General features: G+C 46.3%; 1 protein-coding gene across 9 annotated transcripts in view; it reads right to left on the reverse strand.

The window, feature by feature from the left end:
- Positions 1 to 4,246: 4,246 nt before the first annotated feature.
- The window catches only part of Rin2 (Ras and Rab interactor 2), a 199,117-nt gene continuing 184,109 nt past the window's right edge, over positions 4,247 to 19,254 (reverse strand). For 8 of the 9 annotated variants that reach the window (XM_004840890.3, XM_004840889.3, XM_021255120.2 and 5 more), the window contains 4 exons: positions 14,655 to 14,960; positions 11,837 to 11,968; positions 7,859 to 8,022; positions 4,247 to 6,115 (listed from right to left, as the gene is read on the reverse strand). In XM_004840890.3, the coding sequence (XP_004840947.2) occupies positions 5,792 to 6,115; positions 7,859 to 8,022; positions 11,837 to 11,968; positions 14,655 to 14,960 (926 nt within the window). In that variant the 3' untranslated portion in view covers positions 4,247 to 5,791. The remainder of the gene's footprint in view (positions 6,116 to 7,858; positions 8,023 to 11,836; positions 11,969 to 14,654; positions 14,961 to 19,254) is intronic. The other variant, XM_021255122.2, reaches the window with a different exon arrangement.

Below are 19,254 nucleotides of genomic sequence, written 5' to 3' on the forward strand. Positions count from 1 at the left end.
CTCAGGCCAGGGTGCCAGCTGGCAAGAGTGGGGGACTGTGTAGCTGAGCAAAACCACTCCCCTCCTAGCCAAGGAGCAAAGAGAAAGAGAGGCGGGGACTAAGGCCCCAGATCGTCTTCAAGGACACTCCCGTGGACTGAGGGCTTCCTGCTAGGTGCTATTGCCTCCCAACAGTGCCACCCTGGGGACCAGTCCTTTGACACACGCACACTGGGGTCATCTAGGATCCACATCATAGTATAAGGCAAGAAGCTTGATCATCCTTAGCTAGGTGCAGTCAAAAAATTCAGTGCCAAGCGCAAGGTCCCGAGTTCGATCCCCGGTACCAAAAAAAAAAAAGCACTGGATGTCTTAACTTTCAAAAGATTTTATTACTACTAAGACACATTGCCATGAATCCTTTTCACAGCACTCTCCCTCCCTTCAAACACACTTATCCTATCATCTTTGCCAGTCTCTGGAGCAGGTCTAGAGTCTTCTTTCCTGAGTGTCTTTAGTTGCACTGTCCTGGCTGCCTTGATGTTCTACATCAATTCAAAATACTGACCTTCCATGGTCATTTTGATGTTGGGAAGAGCCAGACATCACACAGTGCTAGAGCCAGTGAATGAGGTGGATGTCATGTTTTTATGACCCACCTTTCCATTGGATGACAGTGGGCAGCAGAATTCACTGCATTTTTTTTATCACACCTTATAAAGATACTCAGGAAAGAAGACTTCCAGAACTGTTGCAGAAAGTGGCAAAACCAAGATAAGTGTATTTGAAATAAGGGGAAGTATTTTGAGGGGGATTAATGGCAGTGAGTCTTTTACTATAATGAATTTTTATTTAAACAATCACCATGTTTCAATTGCCCCTTCCTCCCATATATACATATATGCAGGGTTTTTTTTTTTAAATGTTTACTGTCATCGCCAGTTCATAGGCTAGAATTGTACTCTCCAGGATGGTAGCCACTCAACACTGGGGCTGGCGAGCATTTGAAGTAAAAGCCAGTATAAAGATGTGCCTAAGTGCAAAGTACAAGATTTTCAAGACAATAGAAAAAATGTAAATTACCTACTTATATCTTTGATACACTGTTGAGGTAATATTTGAAATATCATGGCTTAAATTATATCTACTACTAAAATTGGCTTTGCCCATTTCCTTTTGCTTTACTCACGCTGGGTACTAGGAAATTTAAAAGTGCCCTGTGGCTGACTTCATGTTCTTACTAGACAGTGCTGCACTAGAGGCATGTTCCATGCTTTTCTCCAGCCAAGTCAAGTCGAGAATGTGAACCACACACCATGGAATCTCAGCTAGTCAGGAGGCCGGAGCAAGAGGACTGGAAATTCCAGGCCAGTCTGGGCAACTTTGTGAGCCCCACCTCAAAATACAAAGGGCTGGGGGTGTGGCTTAATGGTAAAGCACCTGCCCAGCATGTGAAAGGCCCTGGGCTCAACTCCAGTATCAAAAAGAAAAAGAAAAAGAAAAGAAAAGAGAAAGAAAATAGACCAGGGGCATGCGCGTGGCTTGGTGTTAGTGGCCCTGGAGAAGGTATCTCTCTTCTTGGTGTGCATCTGTCCTAAGCCCTGTCTTAGGCTGCTATCGTGGCTCTCAGCCCAAGCACCTGTGAAGTGTCAGGCACCTGGGCACACGGGTCCCCTTGGAGGACCTTCTGATGTCCAGCAGCCCCAGCATCTGGTTCACAAGCCTCTGGGTGACTTCAGGAGGCAGCCAGCCCTGGGGGTTCAGCTCGGTGGCTGAGCATTTGCCTAGCGTGTCTGAGGTCTGGGTTTGATCCCCGGCACTGAAGAAACAAAAATGCTAAGATCCACCTGTGTCAGGATGAGGGGTGGACACCAAGTCCCAGGGATGGGCAGGGCACACAGGGTGGCCAGGTCACTGTCAACTAAGTCTCTGCCTGGACCAGGGAATCAAGTTGTAAAAAGGACCAGGCTGGCCAGAGCTTGTGTTCTGGTGAGGAATCTTGGAAGGAGATCAAAGTGTTTGGAAACCTGCTGGCGGGACGGCCTCACCCTATGAGTCACAGAGAGGGCTTAAGGAGAGGGAGAGAGAAGGCCCAAAGAAAATGCCTGTGTGTGTAGTGACACGTCCCCTGCCCTGAGGGCTGGTGACAGAGGAATAAGGTGTCTGGACCTCTTCCCTCAACACCCCTGGGCCTCAGGATCCTGCTCCGAACCACTACTCACTGGTGAGGAACAAGGCCTGGCAATAGCAGTTCTAATGTGCGAGTCAAGAGAAGCCCGGTTCACTTACACACACTTCCCTGTGTCTGTGTCTACAGCGCTCAGAATCTCAGCAGGCTCCCTTTGGAATGGAAGAGTTTATTAGAGGCAAGAAAAGGAGCTGACCACTGCCCCAACCCAGGGCTGCTGCACTCCAGCCTCAGCTCCAGGAGATTCCAGACAGATTTGGCTATGCTTGGTGAAGAGGATGGGCCCAACCTCCCTGAAAACACTTTGCTTAACTTCTCCCAGCAAAGCCAGCACTCAGGTGCGAAAAGTCGGTATCAGCTACCACTGATCCTTTGATGTTAAAAAAAGATCTTTTGCAAAAAAGAACCTGTTTCCTGAGACAGATGCCAACTCTGTCCCTCCTCCCTCCCTTCCTCTCTCCTTATCAGCTGTTGAAGGTTCTGGAGTGTTTGTTCTATAACTTTTTTTCCAATTTCACTGGGTTTCACTAAAAGGCAAACAACACCTTTGGTCTCAAATTCACCTGCTTGAAAATGGCCTGCAAAGCAATGGTATTTAGGATTTTATTCCCAGATGTGGTCAGATGATTATAATACGTCTACTGTGAGTGTCAGAGCTTTTCCTAGGCCTTTCTCTCAGGCTTCTGGGGGAGAAATCAGGCTGCTGTTATAATCAGAGCCCGGCCATCATTTCAGGTCTCTTGCAGAAGATGAAGATCAGCCCCAAATGGTGACACACACCTGTGATCCCAGCACTCAGGAGGCTGAGGCAGGAGGATCACCTCGAGGCCAGCCTAGGCTAGGTAGTGAGTTCAAGGCCAGCCTGGACTATATATTGAGACCCTGTTGTAAAAAACCAAAACACATGGGGGTCCAAGCTCCTGTGTGTGTGTGTGTGTGTGTGTGTGTGTGTTGGGGGGTGAAGTACATTTGTGAATGGAGACACATTTGTATTCAAGCCTGGTTTCCTGTCTTTTATGTTTTCTTATAGATCTAAAGTTGTAACTTCCACATGAAATGAGTGACTTCAACAGTTTCTATTTCTATCCTGCCTCCCCAAGGGGGGATATTTGGCAGTACATCCAACATCCAAAAACAAAATCCCTTCCTCTGGTTGGGGTTCAACTCTGAAAATATTATTTTTAGATTTGGAAAGGGTTCTCTCTGCCTCCCCCACCAGCACATATATTTTTACTCTCCTCTCCCAACTCCACCAGGGTCTGTTTCCTGGCAATTCAAGAAGTGAGAAATGCCTGTGCAGGGAAACCATGAAGACACAGACTGTGTTGAAATGTGGCTGGGGAGCCTGGCCTAGGAACAGACCCGGCAGTCTTGTGACGCTTCCTCTTGCTCTCTGATCTCGGTTGCATCTCGCTGGAGGCTGCCTAAAACCCGGTTTGCCACCTGCTTTCTGAGACAAGGCCAGCATGATGGTCTGCATGTGGAGATATATCTGGTAAATATCCTGTAAATATCAAGAGCAGGCCCCTGCGTTTAGGCCTCAGCTGATCTGTAAGCAGCTGTGTGCTGATGGCTTGGAAACCCTGCTACCCCGAGTTTTCCTTTCTTCAGCGAAGACTTATTGAGCACTTACTAGTGGGGCCAGGCGGGGTTCCAAGCATGGGGATAGATGAAGCCTGTGCCTGGTGGATTTTGCAACTGCTTTGCACTCTGAGCCAGGATATTAGAGGTCGCCTGAGGTCAGGAACTGTCTGCAGGGTGCTGGCTGACTCCATGTCCACATCAACTGTGACTTCCCCTCTGTCCCACTAAGCCAAGCACTGTGCCCAAGAGCCCTGAACCCCTTTCAGGTCAACAGGTGATCTTTTTCTCTTTCTGCTCTTAACTTTTGCCCTGTCCTTGCCCGAGCTTCTGAGCCCAGTGAGTCTTTCTGTGGCCTCGAGCTAGATGATCTGTCTTCAGCCAGCTTGAGCTAAGGTTCATTTTACTGCACTGCAAGCTTCAAACATACATGAGGTAGGGTGGCGCCTGACTGTGCCGACCCTCAAAGGGGGGGAAAAAAGCAAGGAGACGATCAAAGAATGTTGCAAAACTTATTTTCACACAGGATTATCGTACAGTATTACAAGGTATTATGTGCAAATTCCATTTTAAAAAATCATTTACAAAAGGAAGTACAACACAGAATGTGCTGAAGGTTCTTGCTCAACAAAAGCCAGGACTGGCAAAAGTAAAAGGTCCAAAACCCATCAAGTTACAGGACGATGCATCCCGACAGTTACAGTAACGTGTTTTTGTCTCTACCTGGTTTACACTGATATGCGACCCTCTAGTCTGTGCACTATGCAAGTTGGTTTTATAAAACACAAATCTAACCTCACCATACTACTTTATTTTTTGCAGTGCTGGGGTTGGAACCAACTGAGCCGAACCCTTTGCCCCTGCATTCTAACACAGATGGGTTTTATGGTGCTTTTCCCACTCTTTTCTTAACAGCACCTTACTGAATGCAACAAAAGCCACATTATACACTACTTGGTCTCTGCCCAAAATAACTAGATGCTGTTAGTTTTGATTTATTGGAAATGGAGAAAAAAGTGTCACCCTTGATTTTTTTTTCCTTGTGGGGCTTTCAAAATTGTTTCCAAAAGTGGAAAACATATGGAATAGATTTTCGCCACATCCCATTGCATATTTACAGTATTTTAAGCATAGTTTAAGGTTCCTTCTCTCTTTCCTACATCCTTCAAAGAGCCTGAGCCAGCAGACTACATTCCTCAGCCCTTTGTCAGAGTCTTTTTCTCTCTACCTCTCTCTACATTCATTTCTCTCCGTATTTTCAGCATTACCTGTTTAAACAAAACAAAACACAAAACGCCAAGCACAATACCACTACATGTGACGACAGTACATCAATTTCCAAAGGCATTCTGTGGCCAGTGTCAGGAATTACATTGCTTTAAGAAATCCAGCTGTCTCTCTCCTAAAAGTTGCCTGAACATCCAGTTACAGAAGAGAGACTTGTAAAAGGCAATACTCTCAAATCCAGCAAGAGATTTCTTTTTGAATATTAAATGTTAAAATCACATGCATAATTATAGAATATTTTAAAATTATAAAAATATTTTAAAAACCATCCTGACAGTTTACCTGCAACTGCTATAAAATTTTCTATGAAATATATAAAAACACAAAAGTTCTTTGTAAAAAAAAAAAAAAAAGAAAAGAAAGGAAGGAAGAAAGAGACAGAAAGGAAGGAAAAGATGGAGCCACCCACAGACCTGAGGAGTACCTGACGCACTGCACTGGACAGTTTTGTCAAACACCTGCTATGGAACGTAAGAGAGGAGCATGTACCTTATGTGTCACCCAGCACGTACCCATACATATCAGCCAGCTTAGAACCATCAAACAGGATTCTCCACTACCAAGGAGAATCCTGCTGGGTTGTTTCCTGGGTAATGCAGCTAATGATGCCCTTGGTCAAATCAGCCTGTGGATGGCTAAGTCCCTGACCCGGGGGGTCCTCGAGGAGGTGACTGCCTTTCAAGCTCAAGCCCATGGCAGGCAGGCTGGGCTCCCAGCAACCTGTGGGTTGCACCAACCAGAAGTCCAGTGTGCCCTCTATGAAGGGCTGAGGTCTTCATCACCGTTCTGAAAAATGACACCATAAGGATCGCTCTTGATGCGCTTGTAGACGAAGTGGAAGACGTGGGGTTGTGGCCGGCTATGCAACTCGGCCTTGATTTTTTGAGGATAAGTGTCCTCTGCCAGCTGCTGCCATGTTTCATCCACGAAGAGGAAGAGGCTGTACTCCTCGGGGTCATCCACCTTAAACTTCTCAGCACAAAGCTGGCAAACATCCTCGGTGGTGATGTAGGGCCTCACGAGTAGTGTCTTGCCCGTGCAGCCGCTGCCCACCTCCTGGAACGCTACCCGGAGGTAATTCTGCAGGTTTGAACAGAGACATCAGGATCAGAGTCAGAAGAGAAAACCAGACAGCAATAACTCACACAGTGAGAGGCAAGTGCAAGGTTAGACTTGTTTGTCACCAAGTCTGACATCAGGCCACAAAGCTTGGGGTACAAGGAGAGAGGCCAATTTTAATTCGGATGGTGTGTTTGTGGGGGGGTGCAGCTATGGGGACTGAGCTGCCACACTGAGTTCACCGAAGGCAGAAGAACCAGCAGGCCATCCTGCCCTGGTTTCCATCCCCAGCGCTCTCTGTAAGCCCATGGAGAAATCCCTGCATCAGAGCAGAACCACATTCAGAGCTGGGATTATTCCCAGCTGGAAAAAGAAGCCAAACAGCAGAAGAGTCTGAGCTGGGTATTGGCAGGAAGCAACTTAAAGCATCCAGACTCCAAGCTTGCTGCTGTTACCTTCCTGGGCACCATGTCAGGCTGAACTCCAAGAAACTGCTGACATCTGACCATTCTTTGAGCCCTACAAATAGTGACTTTGCAGAGTTCAACCTAACCTAGGCTCCTAACCATGGCTCTGGGTGGAATGTGGTAAAAAGCAGAAGGAGGGGGATGTGGATTCTGCCAGGGGCTGACCATGAGCCAAGTGGCACTGCAGGAAGTAGAGGACGAGACTGTGGGCTGGGCGTGGAGACGGTGCCGGGTGTGCAGCACCCGGAAACCCCATGAGCCTGAGGGGGCTGCAAGGATCCCAAACACATCCCAGACTCCCTGGAGTTTGTGGTCCCAGAGAACTCCGCCTGTTTCCATTTCTTTGCAAGGGAGACTCCCAGAGAAAATAGAGAACGTCCAGCTAAGTCCAGAAAACAAAGACATTTTCTTTTTCTAGATCTGGGCCCCCTGTTCAGGAGGGAGGGAGGGCAGCTCTCTGCCTCAACCTCCTGGCTACCTGAGGGTTTCTGGGTAACAGCAGGAAGGCTGGGGGTGGGGGTGCAGTGCAAGTTCTTGTTGTTGTTTTGCTAGATTTATGTGTCTGGAAGGGATTTCTGAGAGTCCTACAATCTTGGGAAAGAACATGCTGATCTTGCCTTTCAAGATGAGTTGATTTTGAATCCAAAGTACCTTTGGTTCTTTTCAGGGGTTTAAGTAGAATAAGAGAGAAAAAGAGAAAGAAAAGGAGTGAGGAAGAAAGGAAAGAAGGTAAGGAAGGAAGGCAGGCAGGGAAGCAGGGAGAGAGGAAGGAAGGACTCATGGACATGGAGACAAATCTATGCTGCTTCCCCACTTCTCTGCTTGGAATTGTGCTGCACAGGATCTGAGCCTGGCTTTCTAGCTCCATTTGAAACCCTCAAAATACCCTTCAGACATCTACAGGCTTAATCATAGCTTCAGACAATGAGCGAGTCAGGGATTTCTGTGTCTCGAAGATTTCTGCAGCCCAAACCAGCCTCTCCTCTCTAAAAACAAACACTGTGAGTGCTGGGGGTTGACCCTAGCAGGTGCTCTACCACTGAGCTACACCCCCAGCCTGAAGTTTGAATTTGGGTCTTTTCCCAGGCTTTGAAATGTAGCAGGGCTCTCTGTCTCTCTCGTGGTGTCTCTTTCTCTGTCTCTGTGAGCCAAGAGCACTAGGTCTATACATTTAAGGAAAAAGAAGTGAAACAACATGGTCAGAGGGCGGCTTAAGATAGCCCTGCTCCCCTCAGACCTGGGGCCCAGCAGGCGGTACTGGAGGACAGAGGCCACACCTCGGGCATGGGGGGCGCACCTGGAAGTCATCCACAGAAGGGATGGTCCGGTTGGCAGTCCTCCGCTTGTGCCACTGCCTCAGTGTGTCCCTTGTTTCCGAGCTGAGCAACCGTGCCGCCTGCTCTTCCTGGAAGTTCTTTATCAGGGACAGGGCTCCGTAGGCACTGGTCAGGTAGTAGCCTCCTGGAAAGGGAGGGCAAGTGAGTTCTCCATGGTTCTGGACTCCAGGGAGGACAGTGACAGTGCTCTGTTGTGAGTCAGGTGTGTACAGTTGTCCCCTGCACAACTCGTTCCAGAATGCTGGCTTCAGATTCCAAATCCACTGGATGCACAAATCTCTTACCTCATATAACATTTCCTATATCATACACACATGCTGCTGTGTGTGCTTTTTTCCCCCTCCTTCCCTTCCTCCCTTCTTTTCTTCTTTCTTTTTTTCCCACCATCAGATGCACAGGCATTATTTATAGATTTGTCCTAAAACGTAAGTAGGTGCCTGCCAAGAAAGTCAATGCTGTGCTGGACAGTCACTAGGGGGCGCCTCAAAGGCTTCTTAATTGGGCCCAGTGCATCTTACATTTAGGCACATCGTGTGTCAAAATATCCACTAAATCTCTACCAAGAGCCCAGGCCAGGCACAACAGAGAATGAGTTTGTAAGAAATAGAATCTTAGTTCCTGCTCTCCAAAATTTATACATTTATTAAAGAAAGCAGACACAAGCAACATATTCCTGCAGGGCCAGAAGTTCATTGCGGTTAAGAGCTGTCTGCAGAAGTGTCACTTTCCGGGCCAAAGTATTTAATTGCTCCTGGGAGACCCTGCAGAACTGATCAACCTGCAGGTGGAAATGGTTCTGTGCCTTTTTGGACCAAGCATGAGCAGCACTCTGTGAACTTGTGGCCGACAAGAACTCGAGAAAGAAAAACACCTCTGTGGTCTGCAGGTCGCTGATGGAGCTGTGGGGACTGTTTTTTACTGCAGAATAACCTAGCCAGCCCAGGGAGCCCTGTGCTTTCCACAGACATAGCCCGTGTCGAACTTCTTTCTGGTTCATGGTGCTAGGGATGGAACCCAGGGTTTCGTGCATGCAGAGCTACAGCCCAGTCCTGCTGAGCTTTCTGCTTGGAGTTCTCCTGCCCCTCCATCCGTGCTGGGGGTTCCTTATGGCAGCCTCAAAGTACCCAGTCTGGGGTTGAGAGTTACTGACTTTTACTAAACATTCACTACACAAACAAATCAGCGCTTGATGGAGTGTGAAACAGAGTTGTGGAATGCCAGTTGCTACACAGAAGATTCGCAAGGATCGACAGGGACTTTGGTGGTCAGAAAAGGCAGTGAGCAGGTGTCAGGGTCTCAGCCATAGCCTGGGGGTGGCTGTGTCCCCACAGGGGTGCAGGGGGCTCCTTGGGACTTCAGATTTGAGCCTCTGATGTGTTCAGGGCACAAAGCAGAAAACTAAAAAATGCTGGCAGTACAAAATGGACCACACTTTGAAACATATGGCTGCAATTAGGGGGAGGTTTTCCATTTCAGCGAAACTGGAACCTACCCTAAGAACTGTGCCCTCCTTGGGGAACTTATGACGCAGCCTTCACCGATGAGAATACCTGCTTAAGCAGCAGAAAAGAACTGGCTGCTGCCCACAAGCCAAACAGCCACAGAAGGGACCACTGCAGGGTGTCTGTTGTGTGCCCCTCGTGCCGCCCCCCATATGTGGAGTTGCAGTTCAATGCTGTACAGGGCTGTTCTGCAACGTCAGCCACCAGTCGGGGCCACCCACTCCTCTGAGGAAGGAAGAGGCAGCTCTAGACCTTGCAAGGGGACAGGGGACACTGTCCAGTGAGCATGACTGGGAGGCTCATGGAGGTGAGGACAGCCACCTGCCCCTCTGTCACCAACACCAATCCAAGGCTCTGCCTTGCTCTGGGGCAACCCAGGGCAGAGACAGGAAGTGACTGTCTCCGGGCTGGGACCGCAAGATATGAGCCTTTGTTTGTCTTGAGTCCACAACCTCAGCAGCAGGATGGTGACTTTCTAAGAGGGTCTGGCAAGCCCTTTCCCACAGCCCCATGAGGCCGTCATCCGTACTGCTAGAATTAAACATGATGGAAGGCAAGAAAACAAAACCCAAGCCCCAAACTGTGATAAATAACACAGTGGAAAGAGGAAAGTCTGGCATGGAGATGGCACATGCTGCCCTTGAAGCCACATGTGCTTCCCCTCCTGCCCATCAGGCAGGGTCCTGGTGGCTCCTCAGAGGCCGCTGCATTCATAGTTTGACTCGTAAAGCAGGGATGTGGCCGGCTGAGAGGGCACAACAGTGACAGAGCCCACATCTGTCTGTCTGGGCAGAGACAGGATGAAGGGTGCTCCCCACAGAGAACAGGAAGTGTGTGACCGGGGCTCTGAAGGGAAAATCCAGGACTGGTGACCTCAGGTTAGGGGCTGGGGACATTAAGGCCACATCTAGTGACGCAGGCCTAGGGAATCCTGGCTGTAGGTGGACCTTTGTACTCAAGCCCAGCCTGAACTCCCTGGAGAAAACAAATTTGTACCCTCGGGCCTATTGGGCACTCCCACAGGTTTATGAGAAAGGATTAGCAGGGTTCACCGTGCACAGGCCTCGATTCTTTCTCCCTTGACCAGACAGACTCCCGAGTGATTCCCAGTTATGGCCGATTCCCTATGTGCTATGCCACAGTGACAGACATCCCAGTTGTTTCCATGATAAGATACCCAGCTGCTGCCACGGTGCTGCAGGCCTATAATGCCAGCACTAGGGAGGCTGAGGCAGAAGGATCACCATGAATGTAGCCTGGGCTACATAGTGAATTCAAGGCTACTCTGAACTACATAGCAAAACCCTGTCTTAACCCCCCCCCCCCGAAAAAGATACTGAGCTAAGATGTGTGGAGTGGGGCAGATACAGAGGAGGCTGAACCCTCCAGGGACCTCACAAACAAACCACCCAGATTTGACTTCACTGTATTTGCAGCCTAACCACAAGCAGGCACTATTTTTTAAACTGGAAAGAAAATGAATATTGTTTTTTATCTTTAAAGCAAAAATTTTTTTAAAAGATAAAAAATAAAAATGAGCCCTTCATTTATTTTGAGTGATAAAACAGCAAGTTATTTTTCAGGCAATGGGAACTGTTGTCTAATAAAAAGTTTATAACTTTCCCTTGGAAAAAGAAAACATCTTTTAAATTGTTATTCACCAGCCTCAGTAAAATATTAATTAAGCCAGGTACTGCATTTCAGCTTTGTGTTGTTTCTGAATCCCAAACTTTCTTTGATGAATGTATACTATTTTTTTGTTTTTGGTACCAGCGATCTAACTTAGGACCTTGGGCTTGCAAGGCAGGCGGCGGCACCACTGAGCTAAATCCCCGGCCCATATTTTTTAATCAGAAGTCAAAATATACTTTTAAAATAAAAGAAAATTAAAACTGCAGCTAACCCTTAAGATGTCAAAAAAGGACACTAGTAACTGCTTAGTGGGTTCACGGTTTTACTCTGAGGTGTGAAAAATGTTTTGGAGCTCTAGAAGTGGTGGCTGTGTAACACTGTGGATGTAGGAAATACCAATGAATCATTACAAAATGGTTAATATTTGGGCTGTGACTCATGGTCCAGTGGTACTGACCTGCCCACCATGGCAAAGCCCTGGTTTCAATCCCAGTGAGGGGGTGGGGTGTGAGGGGGGTGTGATTAAATGGTTAACTTTTTTTGTTCCATGAATTTCATTTCAATTTTGCCCGTAATCTCAGAAGTCTGGGAGGCTAAGGCAGGAGAACTGCAAGTTCCAGTCCAGCCTGGGCAACTTAGGGACTTATTGAGATCCTGTCTCAAAAAGAAACAAAATAAACAAACAAAAAAACAGGCTTGGGATGTAGCTCAGTACAAAAGCCCTGTGGTTCAAACCCTAGTACAGCAAAACAAGACAAAACCAAGCACCTACTTCCCCCACTTCATCAAAAACACGTTCATTACCTTCTCCATGCAGCAGTGATGGGTCCAGGAGCTCCATCATGTACTCGATCTCAATGTCCAGTTCCAGCATGTCACACTGAGCTATGACATAGGTCAGGACCGGCAGGAAGTCGTCAGCACCATACATCCTCCCTGAGATGAGGAAGAAAGGGCAGGGTGGGGTTATTTTTATTCATTTTTCTTTCACATCCTTCTTGTTGCTTTCATTAGACAGCAAGGAGTCATGGGGGGGTGTGCTTTTTATGAACAAAGGTGTGCATTTCTGGAACTGAGTGTGGTCTGTGACCCTCCTGGCTGCTAACAGGAGAGGCCAGCTCTTACAGTTTCAGATTGTCTATGAGTCAATTAAAACATTTTAGATTTTCTCCTCACTTTTATGCTTTGCATAAAAGTATTCACTAGTATCTTTAAATACCCTCTAGTAAGTAATTTTTCAATTATTTCTTTTATAATTGCTACTGCTATTCATCTCTCTCTCTTTCTTTTGAGACAGGGTCTTGCTATGTTGTTCAGGCTGATCTTGAACTCACTATATAGCCCTGGCTGTCCTCCAACTCATGGTGATCCTCCTGCCTCAGCTATCCAAGTGCTGCAATGACAGGCATGGATGCTCAGGCAATGAGTTTATTTACTTATGCTAATTCTTTGTGTCTCCTTTCCTTTTGCTTTCTGTGCACAGAAATGAGAAGAGCAAGTATCTCTGGGAGGCTGAGGCAGGAGGATCAAAGGTTCAAGCCCAGCTGGGCAATTTAGCAACTTAACAAGACCCTGTCTCAAAATAAAAAATAAAATAAAAAAGGCTGTGGATAATACAGACAGCTAAGTTAGTTAAAAATATCATAGGCACAGGCTGGGGATTTAGCTCAGTAGTTCTTCTGCTTGCCTTGCAAGTGCACGGTTCTGAGTTTGATCCCTGGTACCAAAAAAAAAAAATATATATATATATATATATATCAATCAAGATAAGAACACATTACAACTGTGGCTATAGGCAGAGACATTTGTTGAAGAGGCCTCAAGGTAAAAGATAAAATGACTACACCTACATACTTCCCAAAGGGATGAACAATAATGACTGGTACTCTAAATAGGTATCTGTCACCTTGCATGGGGGACCAAGATCTCCTGATCCATCCCTTCCAGGAAAGGTCCTTGTTCTTTGCATGTACATTTGCTACATGACTTGCTTCCCTGTTGGATCAATACTGTCTAAGCAACTACACTTATGACCTTACTGGTTGATCATCGTTTTGTCCCACCTCATGATTTTGTACCCACCTCATGATTTTGCTCTATAAAGCCTCCCCTGCAAGTGGAGTCTGAGACAAGCCACTTTCTGCACCCCCTCCTATCCCTCTCAGGCAGGAGCTGTGCGTCCCTCAATAAATATTTCCTGCTCTTAACCTATGTTGTTCCTAGGATTCATTCTTCAATATTAGAGAACACAAATTTGGCATATTAGACATCTAACAGGTTAAGAGTTACATCTATTTCCCATTTCCCCTATATCATCCCTAGATCAGGGATATAGCTCAGTGTGCAGACCCTGGGTTCAATTTCCAGTACCAGCAAGAAAAAAAAAGGGGGTGGAGGATTCAAATCAGGAACAAACTTTGATCTGTAATTTTTCTAAATGTGCCAATTCAGAACATGCTGAATATACACTTTGGTTAACAGCAAGATATGGCAATGTTTTTAGTCCTTATTTCTAATGTTCTTTACAATGGTCGTTCTTAACTAGGAGTGACTATGGTCTCCCAGGAGGCATGTGACACTGTTGGGAGACATGTTTCAGAGCCACAGCTGGGGGTGCGGGACCAATGGCACCCTGGCTGCTCCGAGGGTCCTTCAGGAAGCAGGATGCCCCACCCCTAAAAGCATGCAGTCATCTATACACCAGCAGCACAGAGGTGAAGACCCTGTGCAGCACAGGAACCTCATCCCGCCCACATATTACTCTGGAACTTTTTATAAGTGATTTTGCGAACTACAGAAAGTGCATTTCCTGCTTGAGGAATATGCTCGCCAATTGCAAAGGCCCTGTTCACAGCTCTCATTGCCAGCCCAGAACTTGGATTTTAATGTCACCCAACAGTCTGCAAGAGCACATGCATTACTGTCTGCTCAAGTAGTGGTGATGTCTGCTCAAGTAGTGGTGAACAGAGCCCATGTATTCCCTGTTGCTTCTCCATTAAGCAATTTCACTCCAAAGTTAAGTTGGTAACAGGCCCGGAATTCCAACTATCTCAACAATGTGGTGCTTGGTCCTTACCCAGGCACCAACCACTATGACTTCTTGTTTACAGGAAACTGTACTGAGCAATCGAAAGGCTCGCTTTCGACTTTGTAAATCTCCCGTGAGTTTCAAGAACACTGCACCCACACTCCTTGCCCAAAATGGAGTAATTGATTATCACTAAAAGTCCCACTGCCCTTGGGGCTAGGTGTGAGCGGTCCGGGTTAAGCCTCAAGCTAAGCCCCACCCTGTGCTGGAGAGGGTCCTATGCAACTACAGATGCAGAAGGCACAGCATAGAAGGTTGGTGATGGTAGCCAAAAAGTCCTTCAGTTAATGAGCCCATAAGCAGAGAAAGGCTTCAAACACAGACCTCAGAGACAGGTTTCCTACCCGAACTAAATCTTTATATAGCCAGGTACAGAAACTGAGTTGCCCTTCTCTGCCAAATTTATTGGTGCTATTATATCATCTATGCGTGTGACTCATTCACAGACACCAGAGTGACATGTATTTTTGTGAGCTGCTGGGTAGAGTCAGGGATGAGTTGGCAATTGCACTGGGCTGGCAAAAGTGGCCTTACCTGAGTTGTTCTCCATGACTGTGTAGATGAGCTTGCACACCCGCAGCAGAAGCATCACCTTCTTCTCTGGTGAATACATCTTCTGCATCATCATGAACTTGACCTTGATCTTCTCCACATCCACCAAGTCAGGCGTCGGGGCGAAGACCCCCAGGTCCTGAGGGTTCCGTTGCCGCACAAGCTGCAGGTTCTCCTTCAGCTGTTTCCAGGAGCCATCAGCCATGTGGAAGTCCCTCAGCATGCCTTCCACGTGTCCCTTAAGGGGCTTCAGGATGCACTTGTGCATGGCCTTCTCCAGCACCACGTCTGCCAAAGAAAGAGTAGCCACCATGACCTTCTTCTGAAGAGGAAGGGACCAAACCTGGTTCCAGGCAGTGACTCACATGCTGGCAGTGGCTTTTCCCTAATCATCATGTCTAACTTGCATAAAATCATACAACAAAACATATTTGGGTTACTTTACACTCTCCTGTGAACACAGGCAAAATTTTTAGAGGACATTCTCTTTTTTTTTGGTACTGGGGATCAAACTCAGGAACTTGAACTTGTAAGGGTAGGCGCAGTGCCACTGAAAAAAATTCATTCTCTTCTCCTGCTGCCAGCAGAGTAAGTTGTTACCTTAAAGGAAATATTTTCTAAAAGCAAGGGTTCATGACTCCACAGAAATATTTTGAGAAAATAAATTCAATTAAATATATGACCTTGGATTGGATTCTGGACCAAACAATCCTTTACAGTGGTTCCTTGTTTCATGACAATTCTGGTTGCAAACCAAATTGGTTGAGAACCAAATCAAACTTTGCCATAAGGTCAACATTCAACCTAACTATTGAATTTGATTCGGTTTGTGACCAGAATCCTGAAAAGAATCAAGTTTGTGAACCGAAGTACCACTGTATTTCACTAGCTATAAAGATACCAGTAAGGCATTTGATGAGATGTGAATAAAATCTGCAGCTTAGGTAATAGTGTGATCACAGCTTCAGCATTAGTTTTCTGGGTTTGATAATTGTTATACAACAGAGAATTTGGCTTGTAGGAAATCTGTAGAAGTATTTAGGTGAAAAGGGGCATGATGTCTGCAGCTTATTCTTTAGGTTCAGAATAAAGAAGGGCATATATGCGTGCATGCATATGTGTGCCTGTGTTTGCGTGTGTGTGTGTGTTTAAGCGAGGGGAGAGAAAGATGGAGGATGAATTCTATGTGTCAAAGTGCTAACACTCTGGGATTCCGGGTGAAGGCTAGACATTTCTTTGTATTGTTTGTGCAACTTTCCTGTAAGTCTGACCTGATTTCAAAATTAAAAGTTAAAAAGAAATTAAGTGGGTTTCTGCTCAGAGTTAGGAAACAGCTTTAGGTGTGGGCAGCCTTACTGTTCCCCTCTTTTTGGAAGGGTTACCCAACAGAGTAGCTTTCTTGGCCAGGAACATAAATCTGGAGACTTAGGTGAAAAATTACTTACACAATGAGAAACCTTCTGCTTTTTCAGTACCTTCTTTTTATTTATTTATTTTTTTATTTTTTAATTTTTATTTTTTAATTTTTTTTTTTTTTGTCCCGGGGATGGAACTCGGGTCCTTGCGCTTGCAAGGCAAGCGATGGAACCGCTGAGCTAAATCCCCGGCTCCAGTACCTTCTTTTTAATCTCATGTGTTTGCACATGATCAAATCACCTGCATTCACAGCAGTGACTATACCTAATATGTGACACTTTAATGCGATTCTACCTTGGAGGCCCACAGATCCACTTATGTGTAAGACTGGAACTGGTTGGCTTATCTCTCTGACCTTTGGAATTCCTAACACTAGATCAGATCACAGCGAATCCAAATTATTAGCTATTATTAGAAGTCCAGGGACAGAGCACAATCTAAGCCAGATGTACAAATACTGAAAACAATTTTCCTGTCGCCTGAAGTTAAAACTGAGGCCAAAAGTTAATGCTGCTACCATAATGATCAGATTTCCAGCCCAAGTTTTACTTTGTTCCCACTTCCATATCCTATCTGGGAGATCTCTTTGTGGAAATTTAGAACTTTATAGAACCACAGAAAGAGAGGTTACGAAGGAAAAAGAAAACCAGAACAATACAATCACTTTACATTTGGCATTAAAGCAGATTCCCTGGTTTGCATTAGTGGTTTTGTGTCAATATACTCATGCAGGTGCATGGCATCTTTGACTTTGCCATATATAATCATTATCATAAAGTCAGTAATCCTACTAGGGCTCAGAGGGGTTAAGCTCTATCTGAATATTGTCATCAAATCCTCTCAGCAGCTCTGCCACATCTGCACAACACAAATACCATGCCACGTTACAGACGGAGAACCTGAGGTACAGAAATGTCTAATGGCTTTCTTGAGGCCACACAACTCCTTGAAACAAACTACTTTTCAAAGTAAATGATCTTTTAATTCTAAAGTTCAAAGTGCCTTCTAAATACTCACCATTTTATTTCTCTCATCCAAAAGTCTGGAAGCTCCATTTGTGATTATCAGGGGCCCTTACCTTGTTAGAATGGGGTCACCAAAGGGACAGGGAAAACTGTTGATCATTAATGAGGGGTGTACAGGAATGCTGGTGGCAGTGTTATTCTTATTTGTAAGAGCTCCCAATAGGAAAAGCCCAAAGCCCCATCTGGTGGATATATTGGGTGCATTCCTATAACTGGATACCACAATGGAATTCAGACAATGGACTGCATTCCTGCCATCCAAAAGAGCTCACTCAGCTCCAGGCAGTGTGGTGCAGGGACAGAGCTCATGCACACAATGCTGTGTGACAGGAGCTAGGCAGGAGCACCTCCTGCAGCAGCATTTCATTCACATGGATCCCAAAGGCAGGCAGAACTGACCTGGGTGTGGGAAGTCAGGGTGGCGGTCATCCTGGAAGGAACACAAGGACACTTTGCAGGAAATTGAGATGTTCCATTCTGGATCTGGGTGGTCGCTACCCAGATGTATGCCTGCGCAAAAAGCCACCCACCTTGACAATTAATGGTCTATGCACTTTGTGGATGCCAAGTTAAGCCTCCACAAACTGCATCAATCAGAGTTATAGAACACAACTGAAGACCTTCCTGTGATGTTCACCTCGAACTACAAGAGCAGCTCCTAACTTGGGAGTGTGCCTGGTCTCCTTTGGGAAGGAGTGTTTACACAGACGGTCTCCAGAGACTCTGAACTCTTCCTAGACACAACAGACCAGCTGCATGGCCACCACTGGAACAACTATTGAAGTCATTTTTCTGGAATTTGGTGGTAGCTTTGTTGACTGGCACCATCGATCCCTCCCTTGGTCTGGGCAGGTGTCTAGTGAGCGACCTTTGACATCAGAAGGTCACAAACTCCACCCTCCCAGCACACTAATGCTGCCACTTTCTGAACATTTCCTAGGGTTTCCTAGGAGGAGCCGTGAACTTTAGGAGGCAGGCGCAGAACACAGGTGACTCCCTTTTCCCACCTCTGTCACCTCTCCCTCCACCCTGTGTCTTTATCCTATAAGTATCCCTAGACTCTGCCCTCAGTGGGGCAGATCTGAGACTCAGGGATCCGTTTCCTTACATTTGGTGGCCCCAGGAATAAACTCTTTCTCTTTTGCAAAATGCCTCACTTCTGCAAGTGGCCCACTGAGCAGCGGGAAGACAGGCCTCATCTGTTAACAGTGCTAGATATTCTGAAATAAAAAAAGTGGCCCTGTGACCCTGTCACCTGCTGCCCTCTCTCCAGGAAGGAAACCCCAGTTCTGCTCCCTAGGCAGAGGGAAAAGAATTTGAGGAGTACAAGAAACAGAGGTACTCTCAGCAGGGGAATCAGCTCAGAAAAGGTAAGGGCACGGTGGCGGCCATACTTCCTTGTTTTCAATGATCTCTGGTTCCTTCGATTCCAACACAACAACCCCAAATATTTTACACTGAGAACAATGACAAGATTCTAGGAGCTTTATATACTGACTTCAACCCTCAAACCCCCTGTGCGAGGACTGTCCTTCTCCACGTCACAGAGGAGGAATGTGGAACCCAAAGGGAAAAAGTCCTGAAGCCAGCAAGGGATGAAGCCCCATCCTGGAGCCACACCCACACCCAGGACCCATCCTCCCAGAGCCCACAAGGTCATGTGCTCATCCTTGAGCAAAGATACAATCCGAGCTTGGAAATCCTGAAACCATTAAAGACAGATGAATAGGGGACAACGATTTTTTGTGAAGATCACTGATGGAATCTATTTTCAATTTTTCTAATAACAAGAAAATACTGGAGAATTGTTTGAACTATAACATTTTGGGTTTTAGAAACCAGTGTTAGCTGTACTTTGTGGTCCTCACAATAAACCCAGGGTTTTTGTTTTGTTTTTTGTTTTTGTGGTACTGGTGCTGAACCCAGGCCACTGAAGGACCAAAAATGGAAACAAGATCGAAAATCTGTGTACAGATCACATCACTTGGTCACAAAGGTCTTCCATGAAGGGGAAATGGTAGAGCCCACAGCCACAGAGTGGGTTCTCCTGGCGTTAATGCAGCAGTGATAGGAAATAGCGTGTTCACCACTGGTTGAGAAGTGGTTCCCTGTTGCTACTTCTGCAACAACTTATTCTCTCT

Source organism: Heterocephalus glaber, unplaced genomic scaffold, assembly GCF_053883595.1.
Source record: "Heterocephalus glaber isolate CG9 unplaced genomic scaffold, H.glaber_assembly_v1.0 deba00001532, whole genome shotgun sequence".
NCBI lineage: Eukaryota > Metazoa > Chordata > Mammalia > Rodentia > Bathyergidae > Heterocephalus > Heterocephalus glaber.